This window comes from Eublepharis macularius, chromosome 16 (assembly GCF_028583425.1).
Source record: "Eublepharis macularius isolate TG4126 chromosome 16, MPM_Emac_v1.0, whole genome shotgun sequence".
Lineage (NCBI taxonomy): Eukaryota > Metazoa > Chordata > Lepidosauria > Squamata > Eublepharidae > Eublepharis > Eublepharis macularius.
Genome location: NC_072805.1, coordinates 18903954 through 18926777, shown reverse-complemented (window position 1 = coordinate 18926777; position 22824 = coordinate 18903954). Strand labels below are relative to the sequence as shown.

The window sequence follows — 22824 nt, the reverse complement described above, 5'->3', positions numbered from 1 at the left end:
TGCCTGTGTTGAACAGCTCCTTTAAGGAAGCTCTGAAGTTTATTTGGGGCATTGACACGTGTGCTGCTCCATAGGAGATGTCAAAGCAAATGGATCCAGCACACAAGAACCGGGTCCATCATCTGGCAGCACGTTGTTCAGAATCTTACTTGTTCGAACATTTCTTCAAGGAATTAGACCAATTCGTGGATCAATGGACGTTACCTGATGGCTAATGGGAAACACCATGTTGTGCGTGGAGGCAACCTCAGAGAGAGGCTTGAGCCTTTGGGCCTGTTTGTGGAAAATTAAGGGGAAAACACAATGCTGGAATAGAGGGGGCATTGTTCTGGTGCCGCAGGGCTGCTCTTCTGTTCCTCCCTGCATCGCAAAGCTGCCTACAATCAGTTGAAGATAAAAAAAATAGAAATACAATTGATCTTAGAAGCTAAAGTAATCCACGTTGTGAGCAAAAGAAGCTCACAATCCAGGGATATTAGTGAGAGACCCTCGTGGAAAAGGAGACCTTTACAAACTCTAAAAGTAAGTAAGGAACAAAGGTGTCTTTAGCGTTCTTTGATAAAGCATTTCACAGAACTGGGGGCACTATCAAAAAGGCAACCGCCCATCTTGCTGTACATGCACATAGTGTCAGCAGAACCTGTTAAGCGGGCCTAAGTGAGATCATGGATGAAGAATTAGAACTAAGCTACAAGAGACAAATTACATGAGGAGGAGCACATGAAGGGAGTCATAATGTTAGCCAGGAAGCTGAGTTTTAAAAGACAAATTGGAAGGCTCTGTCCATTTCCCCTCTCTACAGAACCAGGGAGCTCCCTGCTCAGGTTTACTTCCACTTCCCCTTAGAAGGGGAGGTGAAACTGACAGAGCCTTCCTGAGGCAGAGGAAATTAACAAACCTGAGCAGCATCTCCCTGGCCCTGTAGAGAGGGGAAATTGACAAAGCCTTCTGATCTCTTTTAAAACTCAGCTTCCCAGCTAACATGTAGCTTGGCTCTTAGTCCTTTGAGGATGAGGTTCTCAGGTTGTAAAGGACTTTAAACAGTGGACGTCAGTTTGAATTTTGCCTGGAAGCCAATGAAGTTGTTTCGAGAGAGACTTAGTATGCGTACACCACCCAGTGCCAGCCATAAGGCATGCAACTCTTGATTACTGGATGACTGCTAGCCAACGTGCAAACCAACGTTGAACAGCGCTTTGTTTGAAGCAATACCTGGAATATAAATTCTCTCTGTTGGCCCATTCACACATGCTAGTCATCAAATGATGAGCACGGATGTGTGAAGCAGCCCTTTTTTAACTGGAAATAATCTCAGGCCTTAGTACGGATCATATGCCTCTCCTTTCCTGCAGTCTCTGGCTGCTAGTTGTGCCAAGCTTGTCTTTAGCTTGATGACTGTGGGAGCAAAAAAAAAGTTACCTTGTGCAGTTTTTTGCCCGTGCCTGGCAGCTGAGTCTGGACACAGGGCTGTGTGCGCAACATTAGCACGCCAGTGAGATGCCCGCCTAAGCTCCAGATCACTGACATGCTAATATCGTACAAGTAAGTCATTAAGGGTTCGGTTCAGACAAGGTGGTGGGTTTGTGCAAAGCTGCACAGGCAGTGCTTTTTTGGAAAAAGAAAAGAAGTACTGGTACTCATATATAGGGCTGCACCGATTCCCCCGAGGACTAGGAAGTGCCCCCCAAAAGGTGCCAGTACTCAGTACCAGAGAGTACCACCACCACCACAAAACAAAAAAAACCCCACGCTGTGCATGGGTACATTTTCCAGTCTTGTTGGTGGCATGTGTAACTCGGGTCACAAACCACAGCACAAGCCCCTTGCTAACAGCTTTCTGAAAGCACTTGTTGCATGTAGTAGTAGTAGTAAACTATTGCTGAGGAAACTTTTTCAATGTTCTGTTTTACTGAAACACTTCTAAGCGATTCACAGACACGGGCATCTGAGAATCACACTTGCAAAGAGGGCTGGATCTCCCTTTGACAATGAAGAGTCATTACTGGGCTGGTTTTTGGAGTTCACAGTTACTTGGAGGTCAGGAAAAGAACTGGAAGCAGAGAGAATGCAGTATCTCAGTGAGTATCTGCAACCATGCAATCGTGGGGGAATAGGAAGAAACAAAAATCAGTTTTGCATGGTGCAAGGAGACTAGTCCTCATCCTTTCCAAAGATGCTAATGATGTATGCACCGGGTCTCTCTGGATGGAAACAAGATATGCTGTGCCCCCCACCCTCAAAGTTACCAATCTTCATTCACATAATATTTTATAAAGTGGAGCCTGTGCATTACTTTTTGCTGGGAGGGCAGACAGAACGAAGAGAAATGTTTGATCTGGCATGATTTACACGGCCCCAAAAATGTAGGCCCAAACCGGGTTGATGAACTGTGTCATGTGCTTTAATAGCACTAAAAGATGTGTGACAGTTAAGTGTTCTTAGAATAAGATTTCGGCACTCTGTGTCCCATTTAATAGGCCTCGCAGCTCTTCTGCTTCATCAACGCTGGCTTAGTCCTGTGAGATTCTTTATCTGTGGAGTACACAAAAACAATAGGGAAGAAACATTTTGGACACTGAGAAAAAAAATCACATGCCACAAACATGCAGTGTGGGACCACGCCACTGCTCCTGAGACCTTGGGATGACATACTCTGAGGCAGAGGTTTTCAGTTCTCTCACAGCCATCAGAGGTTTTCAGTTCTCTCATAGCTGTCCATCTATATCCTGGACACCCTCATGCATTCTGAGAAGTATATCCAGGATTTCTCAATGATTAGATCAACAGTCAGGAAAGTTTACCTGACAGATCTTCCGTACAATGCACAACATGTGTTTTAGAAGACGTCATAGCCCCCTTCACGTGCCATAGTGAATGAGACGTGTACATCTTTAATGCTTTACCATCTGCAGTCTTGTCAGGTAGATATGCCGGTATTTCGTAAGAGAGAACAAGCAATTGCGACCTTAATTGAAATTAAATCCATTGACCACATACTTTTAAGCTGCCCTGAATTTTTTAAACTCAGACAGGAGCTGATTTTCACCCTAATTTGTAAAGATTCTGCTTCTCTAACTGTTGAGACTTCCAGGCTACTGAGCAATGAAGATGGATGGGTTACATAGAGGGTTGCTAGAGTTTTGGCTGCCATTTTAGAAATACGGAAACTTTCTAAAGCAACTGCATAAACCCTATCATTACATGGGTAGGTTCCCATTAGCTGCCTAAACAAACCTTCAGCAGCTGTTCGAGACCACTGGGTCGAATAGAAAGTATGTAAGTGCCTACATCTATTTATAAGGAAAAATCAACGTGCAACCAGGGACCAATGTAGTGTTTGAACAACACATTTGGCTGTACAGGTGTTGAATGTAACATGAAAATTACAAAACAAGTGTTACACTGTGCATAGATTGTATGCGCGTATGTACTGTAACTTGTGAACGGGACTGCAGTTCACTTGGGGTGACAGAAAGATCCAATAGGCATTGGCCGGTGCTCCAAATGAACTGTGTGCCCCACACTATGCCCAAATGTGTAGAGGTTCCTCTGTAGGAAAGAGCCCCAATACTGAAAACCAGTGAATTAGAGGAAGGGAAACTGGTTCCAATGGATTATGGGAAAAATTCCCAGAACCTTCATGCTTATTAAGCAATTCAGCAAAACCTTCCATTGGAATCAAAGGCTCTTTCCTGTGTCACGTAGAAGCCCTTGCTCAGAATCAACACAATCCCATTACATTAACTGGGGTAGAATTATTTGGGACAGATATTGACTAGCATTGAGGCTAGGGCCAACTCCCGCTGCCAACCTCACAGCATATTGTTTGGTCCTGCTCTTGCACTGCAGAAAACGGAAAAACGTGACACCAAAACTGGTTGTCCTTATCCTAGGAAAACCCTACAAAGAGATTTTACCGTACAGATCCTCCCTTTAAAAATGCATCTGGAAAACTCATTCTGATGAGAAGTTTTCCATTAGTTTCTCCACTGGAAAAATGACAAAAGTATTCCTATACAGAATTCACTATATGCAGGGCTTTTTTTCAGCAGGAACACGGTGGAACAGAGTTCTGGAACCTCTTGAAAATGGTCACATGGCTGGTGGCCCTGCCCCCTGATCCCCAGACAGAGGGGAGTTTAGGTTGCCCTCCATGCTGCTGAGCGGCGCGGAGGGCAATCTAAACTCCCCCCTGTCTGGAGATCAGGGGGCAGGGCCACCAGCCATGTGACCATTTTCTCCGAGGGCAACCCACTGAGTTCCACCACCTCTTTTCCCAGAAAAAAAGCCCTGACTATACGTCTCTCACATTTTTATCACACCCTCCCTCCAAGGAGTTGCCCCACGTAGCTCTCCCCTCCTCTATTTTACCTCCACAACAACCCTATGAGGCAGTCCAGTTAGAGAGAGAGGGAGGGGCCAAAGTCACCCAGTGAGCTTCACAGCTGTGTGGGGACTTCAGCCCGGTCATCCCACACCTAGTATGACACTTTAACCACTATACTTGGGACTAAAGCTGCACAGCTCTCTAGAATTCATCCTCCTGCTGGAGAGCCAATGTGGTGTAGCAATGAAGAGTGTCAGACTAGAATGTGGGCCACTCAGGTTTGAATCCCCTCTGCCATGGAAGCTTGCCAGGTGACCTTGGCCTGCTCACACACTCTCCGTCTAACCTACATTGCAGGATTGTAGAAAGGGTAAAATAGAGGAGAATGATGTAAGCCACTTTAGGTCCTCACTGGGGGAAAAAAGTGGGGCATAAATGAATGAATGAAGTAAATGAAACAACAGATGTTCAGGTCACAAAGAAGAGGCGAGTGAGAAGGATGAATGGCCAGCTTCTGTATGAGGACACCAACCTGACGAAATTTTGCTTCTGACATTACTTACAGTCACAGCGGCACCCATGAGTCCCTGGACGAGCGCTGCTCCTGTCGCCTGCACCTAGGAAACACAAGCACAGGGGCTCTCTTACCATTCTTCCACACTTATTGATAAACCAAGCAAGAATCGTTGGCATCAGCACAGCCAGCTAGTGTTACTGAGTTGGAAGGGACTCTGTAAATTGGAAAGGGCACAGCAGAGGCATCCAAATAGGATCCAATTGGGATCTCAAGATAGTGATGACGCAGCAATGCTCTGGGCAAATGTAACTAGGCAGCTCTGGAACTAAGTGCGGTGAAGTTAAGCTTGCTCAGAAATCTCCAGGAAGAAGTGTCTCAACAAATGCAATGAAGTGTGCTGCTGCTGTTTAACAATTGCATTTTGTTCTTTTACATTTTGTAAGCTGCCCCATGGGCCATTTTAATCAACTGGTGAGCTAAACATCTTCTCAAATGTTTATTCTTTTAGATGTGCACAGCCCTACATACAGCTAATGCAAAATATGAAATGAGAAGCCGTTTTCAGGTGATTGAAATGTCAGATGCTAGAAATGTTCAGTGGACCCCAAAACCCTTAGCATCAAGGAATAAAAGACAGTCTAATTAACGGCAAAGGTACTGCATGAGCAGTTAAGTGAAGTTACTTCTGATTTTAAAAGAAGAAAATCTGTAGGTGAATCTGGCCAACACAACAGCTCACATGATCAGTGCAAGAATACATTTCTTTTAAAACCTGGCATTACTGCTTCACCTGCTTCGCTGTGTGACCCATGTTCATGGCATCGGCAACTCGGTTTTCTAGGAAGGACCAGGTCTCCTCAAAGTCAGGAGAAGAGTCCTGAAGCATCACCAGCTCTGTAGTGTTGTAAATGCCAGCCAGCACTGCCCGGCGGGTATACCAATTAAGCTGCAAAGGCAAGAGACCAACATTATGCAAACATCAGCAAGAAATTAAGATTTCAACAGCAGACGGAGAGAAACGCATACATGGTATTTTCCCTCTTGTTAGCAATAGGCCCAGCACTTGGTATACTCTGCACTATTTACAAAATATCCAAAATTTCTGTGCTTAGCATAGCACAAATTTCACAGCAAGAAATTATGAACCTGTAAAAACATATGCAAACTAAACAAGTTCACAATTGTGCTTACTTTGCAATATATAGTTCTATTTTGTTAGTAACGGAGAGGAGAGCGCTACGTGGGCTTTAAAGCATCACTCCATGAACAATATAGCCAACTCTTGAGGAAGGCTATATTTGGACCATTGCAAAAGTCTATTTACCTAAGTTACATAGCTTAAAACATACCCCAAAAACCTGGGTGAGTATGAAAAAAAAATTAAAACCACCTTTGGCTCTTGTTTTTCTGGCTATTCAGTTGGCAACCATAACACTGACCAAAAAAATACAACTTGGCCTCCTCTGGCCTTAAGATTTCACCAAATGTTATCCACTTACTTTCAAGTTCATCTGAACAAGCTTAATGGCTAGAAATTTATTTTTAAAAAGCCGATTCTTGAGATTCTGTATTTTTGTATCCAGTATTAACTTCTGCACTTCTATAGGCTTTTATAAACAGAGATGTAATCAAGAGCAGCCCAATAACAAAATAATAATTCATTAAATCAGAACGATGAGCTATACAATAGTTTAGGGATCTCTCTTACAACAGTTCTTAGATCAGCAAGAACTAGAAAAGTTACATCATCAGCAGTTATTACTTTCGTGAATGATCTCGGCTCTTATCTTAGTATCTGCATGGCTGGTACAGAGGAGGGGCAAGCAGCTCAGTGGCAGAGCATCTCCTTGGCATGCAGAAGGTCCCAGGTTCAATCCCCAGCACCTCCAGTTTAAAAGGATTAGGTAATAAGTGATGTGAAAGACCTCAACCTGGAACCCTGAAGAGCCACTGCCAGTCTGAGTAGACAATACTGGCCTTGATGGACCAATGGGCCGATTCAGTATAACAGAGATTTATGGGTTCATGTGAGATCAGGAAGAAAAACCATAAACATTGGGGCCAGAAGGCCACTAAATGCTAGAGGTATGGTCTGACGTTTTGAGACCATGTTCAGATTGCCTACAACTATTTATTGTTGGATCACACTTCATGCTCCTGAATAAGTGGGTTCTGGTTCACAAAAACATGTACCGCAATAGATCTGTCAGCCTTTAAAGTGTCACCAGGAATCCAGGACTCTGTTGTACATGCTACAAACTTGAAAAATAATCTGAGATCTACATCCGACTTCAGAACATGATCTTTGCCTCTCTGATGCCTACACGGTATCCAATATTCATATATTAAATGCGCAAATGTAGATTAAACATCAAACAAGACACCAACCAGTGTTTCTATGAATGAATGTGGTTCTTGGGACAGTGCTGGGAACGCCTCATCCTGAAAACTCACCTGTACCTAAAAGGCTTCCAATGAAAATAAAACTTCTGTTTATCACATGGCTTCAGTGTGTCAGCCAAGACTGCAGAGAAAGAAGTATTTTTGGCTGCTTGCCTAACGCTATTTGGCTTGGCGTTGGGCAAGCAGCCAGCCACACAGCCAAATGTTGCACATCGCTGCACTGTAATATTCTATGATTTCCAGCAGTATTTCAAGGGATTCTCTGACAACGAGGCACATCCATCTCAGGGACAGAAAATTCTTTCATTCATCTAAGTTCTTTGTAAGAGTGTCCTTTGTGCTTTAGCAAATCTAATCCTGCACCTCTGGATCAGCGAGGAAGTGACTTTCTCTCTGGACCAATATCTATTGGACGTATGCCAGCGAAAGTGAACCAATTACTGAATCTCTGCCATGTATAAGAGAGCTGATAACGAATCACCTTTTCATTCAGTCTACCAGAGTAGCAAGAAACTTAAAAGGCACGCGCGCACCATTCCTCAACAGAAACCAATCAGGCTGGCATTCCCTCACCCACCCATCATCTCTCTTCAGTGTGGCACATGGGATCAGTTTGCAGCTCCTCAAAGATCTAAGTAGAACTGCTCGCTAGTGCTGAACAAAGACCTGAAAGTTTATAGGAGGGATTGTGGCTCTGGGGAGAGAGCATCTGTTTTGCAAGCAGAGAGTGCAAGGTTCAGTTCCCAGCATCTCCAGTTAAAAAAAGGATCAGGTAGTAGATTGTATGAAAGACTTGCACCGGAGACCTTGGAGAGAGTTGTTGCCATTCAGAGTAGACAATACTGACTTCGACACACCAATGGTCTGAATCCATATTAGGAAGCTTTAAATGAGCAATCTTTTCCCACATAGTCTTTGGGACAACTGAAAACAAAGTAAACTAGACCTAGCATTCTATGATCGATTCTTAAAAGCACAGCCACAATTTGCAGACTCCAAAAACTTTTGTTTCCTGGTGCGAGATCACCATCTTTTATTTGGCTTCCTGGTTTATTTCTTTAATTTGCCTCTGTGATACTTTATTTTTTCTCTGCAGCGGCTGCTATTTTATTTTCGCACATGTTTATTAAAGCCATTCATTAGAAAACAGAAGTTCTTCCTACCCCTTCTCATGTTTATAATGGATTGAGTAATTCATTAATTGCTTTAATTAAGATATAATTTACTTTGCTTTTATGTCCTGTCAAAAAGATGATGGCTCTTATAAGTCCTGGGTATTTTTAGGCAGCTGTTTAAGAATGGCTTTCGACTGGCTTTTATTTTCTGTCAGCCCAGCTGGGGGCAGAAGACCCAAGCAACACAGCTGAGTTTTGAGCTGGTGAATGCCCGAGTTGTCCCTGTGTCATTTAAAATAAAGAACCCTCCCTGTTAATTCTCTAAAAAGAAAACAACTTTATAATTAAAAAGCCTAATACAATAGGAACTGTTTTTTTGCAGCCAGGTTTAAATATATCCCCTTCTAAAACCTCCGTTTCATTTGCATGGTTCCTTTTTGCATTATTATTACTGTTGTTTTTAATGTGTTTTTTAAAATAAATCTTTTATTGCATACCACCTGGGTATGTTCAGAAAGAAATGCAATACATAAATAAGGCTGACAGGTACACGGCTGCACATTATCAAATGTGGTCACTATGTTGGCTTGCAATGCAGCATCTGGCTCAGAGACTGGCCTTGTGAAAAGCTCGCCGTTCATTACAAAAAGAACTCCATTTTCTAGTCTCCGTGGGACCAGTGGAGTCATAACGCTGCCCAACCTCAAAATCGCAGATCAGAAGTGCTCCTTGCATTTGTCTGCTTCTTTCTCTCATTTCCCTTGAAGATGCTCCAGAAACCTTAGCTGATGCCAAACGCAGCAGCCTGTTTGTTTCCAGAGACTAGCCAGTGTGACCATATTACTCCCATTCCAACGTCCCATAACTGGCTGTCTATTTGTATCTGGATCCAGTTCAAGGTGAAGGTGCTTATCTTTATTGACTTCATGCATTCCCCACCATTCTCCCCAACGGAGATCCAGAGCAGCCTACATCATTCTTCTCTCCTGCAGGTTGGGCTGAGGCTGTGCAAGTGGCCCAAGGTCACCCTGTGAGCCTCCGCGGCAGGGTGAGGATTTGAACCTAGATCTCCCAAATCCTAGTCTGGCTCTCTAACGGCTACATTACATCAGCTCTCAGGGCTCTTTAGAACCCTTCAGGCCCACATGCCCGAAGGACCACCTCTCCCTGCATATTCCCATGGGGCAGCTTTGCTTCTCCCAGTAGGGTCTCTTGTCTGCACCTCCTCTGTCCAGGATTTATTCTCCAAATGCCCAAGCTCAGACCTTTTGGTGACTACCCTTTACTTGAGGACTAGCCTCCTGGAAAAGGTCAGGGGGGGCTTCTACCCTCCTGGCTTTTCAGCAAAGCTGTAAAACTGAATTATTTTATAAAGCTTTTAGAGGCAGTTGCAGCCCGGGCAAACAAAGAAGTATTTTCTGACCATGCGTACAATGCCCCCACATTGGTTATTTTAATGCAGTTTTCATGTTTTGATATTTATTCTACTTTGTGACATGGCTGTTATCCATCTTGGGTCCTGATTTGTCAGGTGACAGGCAAGCCTGGAATTTCTTCCTCCTTTTTGGAACTAACCATGGGGAGTGTTAGATGTGCACCAGTCTTAACACCAACTACGGTAAAGGTGAATTTACATCCGTGGTTAGACCTATGCAAACGCTCAGCAGGTGAAACCTGCATGCTGTTCTCTCCTGCCAACATTTGCTGGCGACGTAAGGGCAGCACAAATGAGCAACCCACAGTCCACACTGATTAATGAAGGCTTTTCTTGCACATCACAGGGGGCCCTCTTATCTGTAGGACCCCCTTCCAGTCATTTCAACTTCTGTCATTTCAGTTCCTGTTCCATTCACATTTATCTAATCCACGCTTATCTAATAGGGAGGCTGATATGATGGAAATTGCCCGTCTTACTGCTAATGGAAAGAGCTGGCATGATGTAGCAATAAAAGTCTCAGACTAAGATCTGGGAGACTCCAGGTTCAAGCCCCCACTCTGCCATGGAGGCTCCCTGGGTGACCCGGGGCTAGCCACACACTCTAGCCTAACCTACACCACAGAGTTGTTGCGAGGATAAAATAGAAGACAGGAGAATGTCTAGGCCCCACTGGGGAGAAAAGTGGGGTATAAATGAAGTAAATTAATAAATAAAAATAATGCAATAGCAACGTACATGTTATACCATTATTTATTGAGCCTACTTCTACGCTGCCTTTTCAGAATCCTATGTAGGCATGGAGTTGGCACACCACACAGTCTACACGCTGACTCTTTACATTTCTACATTCCTGGTCTCCTGGTCAGTTGGCATGCCACACAGGAAGAATCAGGGAGTAGTTTAATATGTTTCATCTAAGTCTCTCATCCTTCTCAGAGCACAATATTCCCATACACTCTAAGTAATATTCTTACATGTCTTAAGGTCCACTGTGTTCCTCTCGCTATGCTTCATAAATAAGACAAAAGCCTGATCACAGCATATTTGCTTAGTTGGCTGCGACTGGTTTGGAATGTGTAACTGCTGCTATAGACATATTTGGTCATTGCTCTTTTCCGGGACTTCCTGAAAACTTTCCAATAAAGCCCTCGCCTCTGAAAGGAGGGACAGACTTTGCATCTGGATCTGGGTCTCGTGCCGTTACTACAATCCTACTTGAGGCAGCTTACAATTAAAAACCACCTATGAACCACAGACGAAGCTGCCTGAATCAGATCCTCAGTCTATCACAGATAGCGTTGACTACTCTAATGGGTGGCAGCTGAGGCCTCAGGCAGAGGTCTTTCACATCAGCCACCACTTGGTCCTTTTAAATGGAGATGCTGGGGACTGAACCTGTGACCTTCTACATGCCAAACAGATGATCTGCCACTGAGCCACGGCCCCTTCTCTTCCATCATATCCAAAGCTTTTTGGTGGAAACTTCAAATTTGTTAGACAAAAGCCAGTGCCTTGAGCGCATAATACACTCAACCCATCATGGAAGGCTGCTTTCATGCAACGCAAAATGCTTTCCATTTTCCTGTTGCATTCCAAAGTTCTTTAAAAGACACCACCTGCGTAACATTTCGACTTACATCAGTGGATTGGTCCCCTGCGTAGTGCCACATGTCATCCACCATGCTTGTGAGGAGGTTCAGGCTAGCTGGGATATTGCGTGGCAGCAACAACACACTGATCGCCTAGGGAGAAGGAAAAGGGCACGGAAATTAACGAGGCAAACAGAGACCTCCATATTCAGTAAAACCCTGGAATCCCAACACTGAAGGCAACGTCAGGGAGAGGACTCGGCCTCCACGCTCTATTTGTTGGCCCTACAAGGTGTGAAACAGGTTGCTGGGTTGGGTGGTCTACTGGCCTGATCCAGCAAGGCTCTTCTTATGAGACACTCTGAACCCATTAATTTATTTATTTAGCCTGTTTCCAAGCTGCCTCTCCACACATCCTGCTTGAAGCAACTTATGAAACACAACGTAATTAAGAACATGAACACCACAGAAGTTGTAAAAAAAAACCCAACAACCAGCATTTTGAAACCCAGCAAGAACAGAAGAACATCTGAGAGCGCCCTTAGAAGGTGTCTCATAACGCATTTCTCAGGATGGAAACAGGCTGTGAAAACCAGTGAAAAAGATCGTCCCCTTAATTAAAAGCCTTGGTAAAAAAAGAAACATTTTAGCCTGATGCCTGAAAGAGAATAGCAGAGCTGCCACGCAAGCCTCCAGGGCAGGCAATATGCCACCAATGGAAGAGCCCCGTCTCTGCTTGCCTGTCTCACCTCTGAATGCAGGGACATGGACAGCAGAGCCCCTCCCCTTAATTTAGCTTTCTTCTGCACTTTGAATATCTCCCCACTGTGAACTTCTATTCTATTCTATTCTATTCTATTCTATTCTATTCTATTCTATTCTATTCCCAGTGGACTCCTTGGCACTATTCTAACCCCAGTGCTTTCTACTGCCTTCACTTAGATCCTGTTGGGAAGCTGACTTTTGATTCAGAAGATATATTTGCCCCTCTGCTGAAGGAATCCTTGTATGAAGTTCCCCAAGTATGACATCCATATACCAGTTGCCTGATGTTCCGCAACAGAGCAAATTAAGGGTTTCACAGCACCACAAATGGCTCTGTTGCATTCAAAGAGCGGTTATTTATATTCTTTATAGTCTGCCCCTCTCACTTGCGACTCAAGGCAGATTACACAATATAAGTCAATGCAACCAAGAGGATTATGATTACAGAAATCTGAAGCAAAGCACATGTATCAAGTGAGGAGGTACCAAGAAGAAAAAAATTGACACAACGTATTTATTGTTAACTTGCTTCCTAATGAAACATGGGCAGCGGGGGTCACTCACTAGTGTCAAGAATCCAGAGAGGCTTAAAATGACAGGGGGGAAAACAGCCAACTGCCTTTGCAAGGTTTGTGTACCAGTGGGGCTTCCCCCTGCAGTAAATGCATTAATGTGTCAGACCCCCTAAAAGGATGCTGTAATGATTTCAAGTAAATGTGTGCATGTATCTTTAAATGCTTGGTGTGAGATAGGTGAAGAGTGGGGGTGAAAGAGAGGGATATGATTGGTTGATGACTGAGAGTGGGCGGAGTGAATGCAGTTTGAGACTGAGAGTGAAGAGAGAAAGGTTTCAGACAGAAGAAAGCAGGCTGGCTGTGGGCTGCCTGAATATGTTGAAGCGTTTATGTGTGGAACCTGAACCCCTCGCTGCCTGAAGAGACAGAGTGAGCCTAGGGCAACATCAGCTTTTGCAAATTGTCTTGCTGGGGGGGGGGGGCAGGGGGCGGGGAATGCTCCGGAGAAAGCTGAGAAAGTTGCAGCTGCCTACCCCAAAGATCATTGAGAGCAGGCTTGTGACTGGAGGAACGATTTGCAAAAGTTGCTGTTGCCGCAGGCTTTCTCTGTCTCTTCAGGCAGCGAGGGGAAGGAACAAAAGGAAAAGGGGTGGGGGAGAGGGACTTCAGTTCCCAGAAAGACTTGCGAAAATGATCCTTTATCCTTCACGTGTAAAATGTCACTTGTAGCAAGGCTCTCAGTCAGGGAAAGGGAGGCCAGCTGTGTGCTGCCTGAGCAGGTTTAATATTTCTGTGAATGAGAGTCAGAGAAAGAGAGGCTAGCTGTGTGCTGCCTGAGGAGTTTTAAACATTTCTGTGAGAGAAATATTGAGTTGAAGAAAGAGGCTAACTGTGTGTGAAGCCTTAGAAGAGATCAGTGTGAATGAGGTTATAGGAAGTAACTTTAAGAACCGAGAACTACATTTATGAAACCAATACGCTTCTTGACTAAATAAAAGTTTATTTTGTTTTGCTATATCCCAGTGTAGCTGTCATTGCTATATCCCATTCCTATCCTCAGGGCCACATAGAACCACGAAGGAGCCTGACGCTTAAACATGTTACCAAAGGGAAAATTTAAATAAAATATCTTGGAATAATAGATTCCTGGTGGCAGCAAACTACCCAGAGGGTGTAAGGGGAAGATTAAAGGCAAAATCTACCCCAAAGAAAGTAAAGATCGTAACAGATGCATTTAATCATATTATAGCATTGCAACTTGGAACCAAGTATCCTTGCATTCTGCAGGGTCCATCAGTAAGAGGCAGTAGTTCCTATTCTAAGACAATATTCTAGGACAATATTGGGAGCGCTCAATTTTCAAACAGAAGGGATACTGAAAGACAATGTTCACATTGTCTGCATGTCTTGGCATCTCCAGTTAAAAGGATCAGGTAGACTAGTAGGTAATGTGAAAGACATTTGCCTGAGACCCTGGAAGAAAATTGCCGATCTGAGCAGACAATATTGACCTTGATGGGCCAATGGTCTGATTCAGGATAAGGCAGCTTTGAGTCCAATTAAAACAGAAACTATGCAATGTAATCAGAAGTGGTTTGTTTTGATGACACACTGCCTCTGGAGAAAAGGGTAAACCCATGCATGTGCAAAATTCTTTTTTGTTCAGATCCTCTCATAGCAGAACACATACTGTACATGGCAATGTGACTATGCCTTTAATCTGGCGATTCCATGAATGTGGGAAACGTGGCTACACAAAGAAAGGACCAGAAAAGCTGGCAATGCACCACTGTATGTTTCATGGGGCAGCTGAACCCTAAAGCCACTCTGAGACCCCTCAATCATATGGAGATTCTCTTTGGTATCAAAGTGAAACTTGGAATTGCCTCAAATGTGCTTGAATGGAAGAAACGCATTATCTTTTGGAACTGCAAGGAAGATCCTTGGAAAAAAGGCAGGCAATGTGGGACTATTCATTCCTAAAAGGACTTGGAGGGGTCAAAAAACTGGCAACTCTAGATCAGCTCTGAGGGCCAGTTTGGTGTAGTGGTTAAGAGTGCAGGACTCTAATCTGGAGAGCCGGGTTTGATTCCCCACTTCTCCACTTGAAGCCAGCTGAGTGACCTGGGGTCAGTCACAGCTCTCTCAGAGCTCTCTCAGCCCCACACACCTCACAGGGTGATTGTCATGAGGATAGTAACAACATACTTTGTAAACAGCTCTGAGTGTGCATTAAGTTGTCCTGAAGGGCGGTATATAAATCAAATGTTATTATTAAAGTCATGAATACAAATGGAGCTCTATGGAAAAACATATTAAAGGGTAATCTTAATTTTGTACCTGGGGCCATTTCTCAATATATGGAATCAGCATCCGCAGTCTGGCTTCCACAGCATCCCTTAAAAACTGGTCTGTCTTCTTCTTCCTTGAAGAAGAGAGGGGGGCGGAAAGAGCATTTACTGTAATTTGGCTGTGATTTTTATTCTTCAATCAAGTTCAGTAGCTAAGAAGCACAAGGAAAGCTACTACTACAAACATCCCAATTGGGACAAAATTCCAAGGTGTGTTTTTGGACATGTAATATTTCTGCCTCCAGTGTTGGTGCAGTTTTTAACACAGGAGGAGTCATCAACCTTTGATAATTAAAGATCTAAACTACATCAACATTCAGAGCAAGAAACCAACAAGGCGCCAGCGTAGAAAGATCATTTGCATAAGGGAAACTGAACATTACCGATAATTGACATATCGAGTAGCGTTCCTACAGAGCTTGTTGCAAGTGTTTTATTAGAGGCGGCATGCATGAGATCCCACCACCGTGACGAATAAATAAATATACCCAGGAGCATTCTGGGCAATTGTTTTAGTCACTGGCACAAAGGTGCACATGGTTCACACTTGGATTCCTAGCCACTGTTCTCCATTCCTTTTTCTCTAAAGCATCTCTGAGAAACCCTTTAGCCCCATACAAATCTTTGCCTGCTACTCCCTTCGCATCTCGATTACTCCAGCATCCCACCTACCTCCTCCAATGTACCTTAAACTTAAAATACCTCATTTTCTTTTGCCAAGAGCCCCAGCTTGCCAGCTCCTGTGTGAACGCATGACCTCCCCGGAGCAGCATGGGACTTACTCTGCCTGCCCCAGCTGCACCAGCTTGTGCTGCTCCTCCAGAAGTTCGGAGAGCTGGGAATTGCACTGGGACACAAAGTGGAGGATCAGTTCGCTGCTGTCGTTCTGAAAGAGCCCTGCTGCGGCAACAGAGAGACCCAGTGACTAAAAGAAGGAAGGGAAACAGGTTGACCATTTAAACTAGCAATTCAACTGAAGCCTCACTCAGATGGCCATTCTATCCTGGGCTGATTACTGTAATGTTCTAGTTTACCAGTTTTCCAGACTCTCAGTTTAAATCCATTGTCTCTGTTTTTATGACTTCTGTTCATTTCATTTTCCATTCTTACTCATTTTACTCACAGTCTGCCTCTCCGTTTCTTTACTGGTTTTCTCTATTATTTCGTATTAAGTGCGAACTCCATCCTTTGACCTTTAGCAGGATTCTGAGTAGATCTGTATCGCATTCTGCTTGTATTCACATTTCTGCAATCCATATCCCATTGCAATGTTTTTTGAATCTCCAGTCACAATGACCTACACTGTGTAATCCGCCCCGAGTCTCAGTGAGAAAGGAGAACTATAAATAAATACCTACCTTGCAAGGCTGATGTATGGATTACTGAGATAATGTCTGTAAACAGTTTCAAACCTCCTACAGCATGATATAAACACCAAAGTACGGTCACAAATCCAACCTACCATAAGCTTTGAAGGACTATCTTAAGCGGGAATTCCCTCCTTCCCCCTCCATCAGCAAACCACTAAGCCTGTAAAATTTTGTTCCTGGGGGTCTCTGCAGACCTCAAGGAACAGAACAGAGAAACGAAGTGCATTTGAGAGGGTCTCTTTGCCAAAAACTGCTGCCTCCCTTTTCTGCAGATGGAAATGCCATCCAACTGGAGAAACCGTGCAGTTTAATACAAGCCATCGGCATTCCCCTTTAATTGTTCTCTGGTCACTTTCATCTCGGATTTTGGCCCCACGTCATCTACTTTATTTTATGTATGTCACTGAGGCTCAAGGCGGATTACACAGTGCGAGATTAGTACAGTCAGTATCGAGGACAATTTCATAAACAATGCAATCTAGAAGTTTGCTGAGGCTGTGCTCTGCTGCACTTGATGAAGGATCTTGAAGCAAAATCTATTCAGTCCTGATTTCTGCTTTGTAAATCTGCACCCAAAGGACTCACATTAGCAAAGGTCCTCCAAATTAAAGACAAAAATAGTTGCCAGTAGTCCAAAAATAAAATCCCAAACCCCCCAAAACACAACCCACATAATAACTTTCATTAGGCCCAACCGCATGACACACATGCATTTCCTAAGTAAATACAGTGACCGTGACCAGCAAGAGGCTTTGTCTGTCAGAATGCAACATGAAGCAAAACTACATAATTTGGACTTAATTGACTACAAACCAATGTAACCTCTCAAGTTTACCTCCAAAGCTAACGCAAATATTGTAGTTTAATTAAGGAAGAGTAAAATGGATATATTGGTGGATTAGTGATTTTAATATAGTATATATATAAAATAATTTGAATATGCTTAGAGTAAGAGATATTATGATATATTATGTTATAGAAGAATATAAGTGAAGTGAAGTTAAGTAATAAGAAGGATTAAGGGTTGGAAAGCTGTTGGAAGTCGATAAGGAGGGGGGAGGAAAGGGTGGGGGTTAGAGTAAATTAGATATGATGGGAATGTATGTATTAAACATGAAATATAAACTCACCAATAAATTTTTTTTTTAAAAAAAAAGCAAATATTGCCAAGTGTTTTCTTAGCTCTCTCCTGAAGAGAGATGTCAGTTTTCGTTTGCGGAGAGACGTTAGGCAGGCAAATAGAGTGCTGCTTCAGCAGAACGTAACTAATTTTTGGCCTCTTGCTGATAAAAAACCTGAGCGTCCCTGGATACCAGCATTAGCTCCACGTCTAAGATCCAAGCACAAAGCAGACTACATCAAGACTTCATATCATGTCCAACGTCTTTCTTTTCCTATTTGTTTTTATAGCATCCAGCCTGAAGAAGACTTGCACACTGTTATGTGTCATTTGATTGGTCCTAATAAAAAGTGATTATGTGGTTTGCGTTCTGGGCGTTTGGGTTCCTCCAGATTACTGTCTGCTGTGAACAAAAAGCAGAAACAAGCAAAGCCTACAAGGAAAGGTTTTAGCACAGGCAAGGTTTTACTCCTGAGATCAACACCATCCACATCATGGAACCCTGGGAACTGCTGTTCTGCGAAGACAAAGGTGGGGCTAAAGTTTTCACCAAGAATTCACAAGTCACTATAATAAAACAGCACCAACAGAGTTCTTTGGGGAGCCCCTTGCCAGCTAAGGATGTCCCCCACGGTCCCTTGGAGAACTGGTCCTCTTGATGCATACCTTGGCACCCTCAGCAATTGCGTCCGCCGTCCAGCCATGGGTTGGCACAAACTCCAGAGCTGCTGTCAGGATCCGATGCTGCAGCTGCTCCTCACTTTCATAGCCTTCTGATTCTTCACCGCCCTGATCAGTGTAACTAGGAGAGAGGGGGAAAAAACAACCTTTGTCGCATGTTCATCCTGCCTTTCGCCCAAAGAGTTCGGGGTAAAGATCACTGCCCTCTCCTCCACAATTTTATCATCATAAAACATCCTATGAGGTAGGTTGGGCTTAAAGAGCGTGATGAGGTCAGAGTTTCAGATGGCTGAGCAGCAATTTGAATTCCTGTTCAACACTCTTTTATACCACATTGGCTCTTAAAAATAACATGTGGAAGCAACAAAGTCACACCCTGAATACTATAAAACATCTAAAAAACCCCTTTGCATCTTTGGTTACCTTGATTCCCTTTTCCATAACCATCTTATATACTTATAGCCATGATCTGTGGATACTTAAATCCAGCTACGGGAGCCATGAACGGACAAGACAGCTCTTCCTACACACTTGATTCATCCAGGCCTGGCTGCTTGCTACTGTTCAACAGCAACACCCCAAAGCCAGTGTAGTGTAGTGGTTAAGAGTTTCAAGGTAGGATCTGGGAGACCCAGGTTCAAATCCCTACAATATTGCTTAAGTTCACTGGTTGACTTTGATCCAGTCACACACTCTCAGCCTAACCTACCTCTCACGGTTGTTGTGAGGATAATATGGAGATAAGTAGAATGATGTATGCTGTTTTGGGTCCCCATTGTGGAGAAAGGCAGTATATAAATGAAGAAAATTAAGATATATAGATAAAGATGGGTGGCAGATAAAAGATAAGTTGGAATCATAGAAACATAGGGTTGGTAGGTACCTCCAGGTCATCTAGTCCAACCTCCAGCACAATGCAGGGAATTTACAACTACCTCCCCTTCCCCCCCACACACCCAGTGACCCTTGCTCCACGCCAAGAAGATGGAAAAACACTGTCAGGATTCCTAGCCGAACTGGCCTGGGGGAAATTGCTACCTGACCCCAAGGTGGCGATTGGCATTACCCTGACCATGTAAGAAATGGCCACAAGAACTAAGTTGTTTAGTGGGTTTGAAGGAGAGAATGACGAAGGGAAAGTTGAACATATGGAGGCGGCCAGGAGGTGGGAAAGAAGAAATGGTGTGCGGAAGGGGGTTAAAGGGAATAGTGAAGTACTACCTGCATATCTTTACAGGTTTTCCACCATGCCACTGGGTCTGGATCAGTCAGCACTGCACAACTGGGCAATAGGGAAGACGCTGCCCAGAGGGAGCAGAAGGGAAAAGCTGGAGACAGAGCAGGAGTCAAAGGTGGGTGGGAAAGAGGGAAGAGAGCAGGAAAAGGGGGAGAGACTATGGGGGGACAAGGAAGGGAAAGAAAGTATGGTGGGGGAAGGGAAAATGAGATGCCATTGCAAATCCTTACAGGTCCCTACTTGTAATTTCTAGTGCCACAGGCCATTAAAACGTGCCCAGGAAAACAAAAATTGCAGCCCAGGAGCACAAAAATCCTAAATCGGATCAGAATAAGATTTCCCAGTTTCCTGATATGCACGCTCTTGGCTAGGAACGTCTTTGAAGGAAGAGGGTGATTCCGTTAGGGAAATGCCCCCCCAACACCTCTTACTTCTCCAGCTAGTTTTTAAATGTTTAAGAAAAAAACACAAGGAGATCCAGTTTGCCAGTGTGGTGCAGTAGTTAGAATGCTGGACTATGATCTTGGAGACCCAGGTTTAAATCCCCATTCTGTCACAGAAGTTTGTCAGATTACCATGGACCAATCACTCCCTCTCAGCCTAACCTACCTCTCAAGGCTGCTGCAAGGATAAAAATAGAAGGTAAGGAGAATGACGTTGTAAGCTGCTTTGGGTCCCTGTCAGGGAGAAAAGCAAGGGATAAGTATCTCAATAAATAAATACATTTACAGCTTTCTCCACACCTGCCTGTAGGCGGGCATTGGAAGAACTAGCAATAAGATGCCGTTCACGTCATTCCAAGATTATGACCTGGGGAGGAAGTAAACAAACCAAGAAGACACTGAAGTCAAAAGGGTTTGCATTTCAGAGGATTACCCTGGAATTGGCTGTGCGTTGGGGAAAGAGAGACCTCACAGACTTTTAGCTGCAGAGGTTACCTGGGGCGTGAATACGGAGGCTCTTGATCATGCTGTTCCCCCACTGGCTCGGATGCTGAAGGCTGCTGGGCAGAAGGCTGCTGTTTTGGCTCCTCTGAAGTTCTCCTCCACACAGTGGCAGCATGGAGGGCACGCTGGGCTGGGTACAGCTGGCGTCTGATGACTGAAACACAGACCGGTTCAACAAGACAAATTATTACGTATGGTACTACGTGACTGCAGGCTGTGGAACTGTTTGATTGTTAGTATGGCTTTATTATATGGTGAACCACCTTGTGGGCACAGCCCTGGTGAAACAAAAACAAATAAAATACGAGGCTCTGAAGATGAAAGAAAATGAGATTGCTCCATGGCACTGGGCAAGTTAGCAGAAAAACCAAACCAAACACAGGCCCGAGCCTTCATCTATTAAATTATACTGCTTTTCTATAGTGGCTCATTCACATGTGCAAGTCTTCAAGCAAAGGCCATGCATGGCATAAGGCCCTAACTATACGTTATGCTGCTGATAATGAGCCTGCCGGTACCTGTCAAGAAGACAAATGGCGGAAGTTTCCCATTGAAATTTAGATTCTCAGGTGTGAGGGACCTGATTCAGATTGGGGCTGCAGGATATGGGGAGATGATGCTCAAGCCTCACCCCATTGCCATCTCCCGGACCTGAAATTATCACATGGAGCTGCTATTTGCAGTACAGAGGAAACTCGGTACACTCATTTATTGAGAATATTTCTCCAGGAACCTGCCCCCCAAAACTTACAAAATAAAAATAAAAACATTAAACCAATATTAATTAAAATCTTCAGCCAAGAGCTCCTAACAGACATGTTCTGAACTGGACTTGGGATGGACAGATGTGTACACAGTGTTAGGCCCTGGAATGGGATTTCAGTACAGGTGCTGGACTCTACAACCAGTTTCTGGTGGGTAGCCATACTGGCATCTGACAAAGGGCACTTGGCTCTCAAAGATTATACCCTAGAAATGTTGTTGGCCTTTAAGGTGCTTCTGAACTCAAATCTTGCTTTACTTGCTGGATTTTAGAGCTCATGTATCCTCATTGCCAACCACACATCTTCAGCTCAACCTACCTTCCAGTGCTGTTGTGATAAAATGGAGAAGGGATTTATGGCACCCCTGAGCTCCATGCAGAAAGGGAGATCAAAATGTGCTAGATTCATACACACAAGCACATGATCACACTTTGAACCCATCCTCCAAGTTGTCAAATTATCATTAAATTGTATATGGCCTTAAACATCATAAAAATTTTATTTTAACTCTAAGATGTAAATACTGCATTGCAGGTCAGCCATTTCCTGCTACATTTGACTGTACTTAAGCTTATACTTTTATTGTAATTATGTCGCAGCTAAGTAACCACCTTTCGTCAACGAGACTAGAAAATGTTATGAAAATTTAAAAATAAAAGTTTTTTAAAAAATCAGGCATGGGTATCGTACGTTAGCACTGTGCACCATTTCTAAAGAGCAAAACTCACCCTTGCAAAAAACCCCAAGATGTGGCACTTTTTATGGCAACACGCAAAGACTACAGGCAGGGCTTTTTTTTCAGCGGCAACGTGGTGGAACGGGGTTCCGCCACCTCTTGAAAATACTCAGCAATAGTGCTTGAAAATATGATTTCAAAGAATCCTGTGTGTTTCTTCCTCATTTCCCTCCAGAGTTCTGCCACCTCTTTTTCCAGAAAAAAAACCCCCTGACTACAGGTAAGGTAAGCCTTCCAGGTAAGGTAAGGTAAGGCTTCTGTACATGCTCAGAAGCACTCCTGTCTGTCTCAGTAACTCCAAGCACTCAAAACAGATTGAGGGGGTTGGGTGGGCAAATCTTTGGCAAAAAGACCTTTGGAGTCACATAAATACCTTCCTGGGGGGGGGGGGAGAAACCCACGTGTCCCTCCTCCCCGCCCATCCCCAACTGCTGTTTGCATGATGTACTTAACAGGCTAATTTATGCAAATAAGCCCCTGCTAATCTCCTTCGACGATGGAAGAAAAAGCAACCCGAGTTTCTCCGCCCACACCTGTTTGCTCTCCCTCAACAGGTTAATGTATGCAAACGAGCCACTATCTGCCTAGCGCCTCTTGCCCTTCACCTCACCTTTCCCACCTTAACCCGCCACAGGAGGAACCTTCCCTACTTCACGGGTCGTTTCCCAGCGTCGGAGCCAGGACGGGCGGCCCCCTCCGGCCCCGTTTCCCTCCTTTCCCCCCTACCCGAGGGCCTCACCCGCCTGGCAGCGCAGCAGCCCCCAGCCCGCTCGCCTCAGGCTCGCCGCGGCCGCCGCCATCTTTAGAGTGGGCAAAGAGGCCGCGGGAAGCTCCTCAACAGGCGAGAGCGGCCGCCGCCATGTTTGAAATGGGCAGGAATCAACCGAGACGCCGTCTTCGGAGACAGCGAGAAGCTACACGCGCCTTGTTGTCAGAGAGGCCATTTTTA

The 22824-nt window shown here is 44.2% G+C and overlaps 1 protein-coding gene across 1 annotated transcript; it reads right to left on the bottom strand.

Annotated features, from left to right (window-relative positions):
• Nucleotides 1-2379: 2379 nt before the first annotated feature.
• On the bottom strand, nucleotides 2380-22761 carry COQ9 (coenzyme Q9). The gene is made up of 9 exons (XM_055000930.1): nucleotides 22615-22761; nucleotides 20367-20529; nucleotides 18177-18312; nucleotides 15803-15945; nucleotides 15010-15094; nucleotides 11438-11542; nucleotides 5635-5790; nucleotides 4891-4944; nucleotides 2380-2532 (listed from the first exon to the last, which is right to left on the bottom strand). Exons 1-9 carry the CDS (start codon nucleotides 22673-22675, stop codon nucleotides 2500-2502), a joined length of 936 nt encoding a protein of 311 aa, XP_054856905.1. The 5' UTR covers nucleotides 22676-22761; the 3' UTR covers nucleotides 2380-2499.
• Nucleotides 22762-22824: the final 63 nt, after the last annotated feature.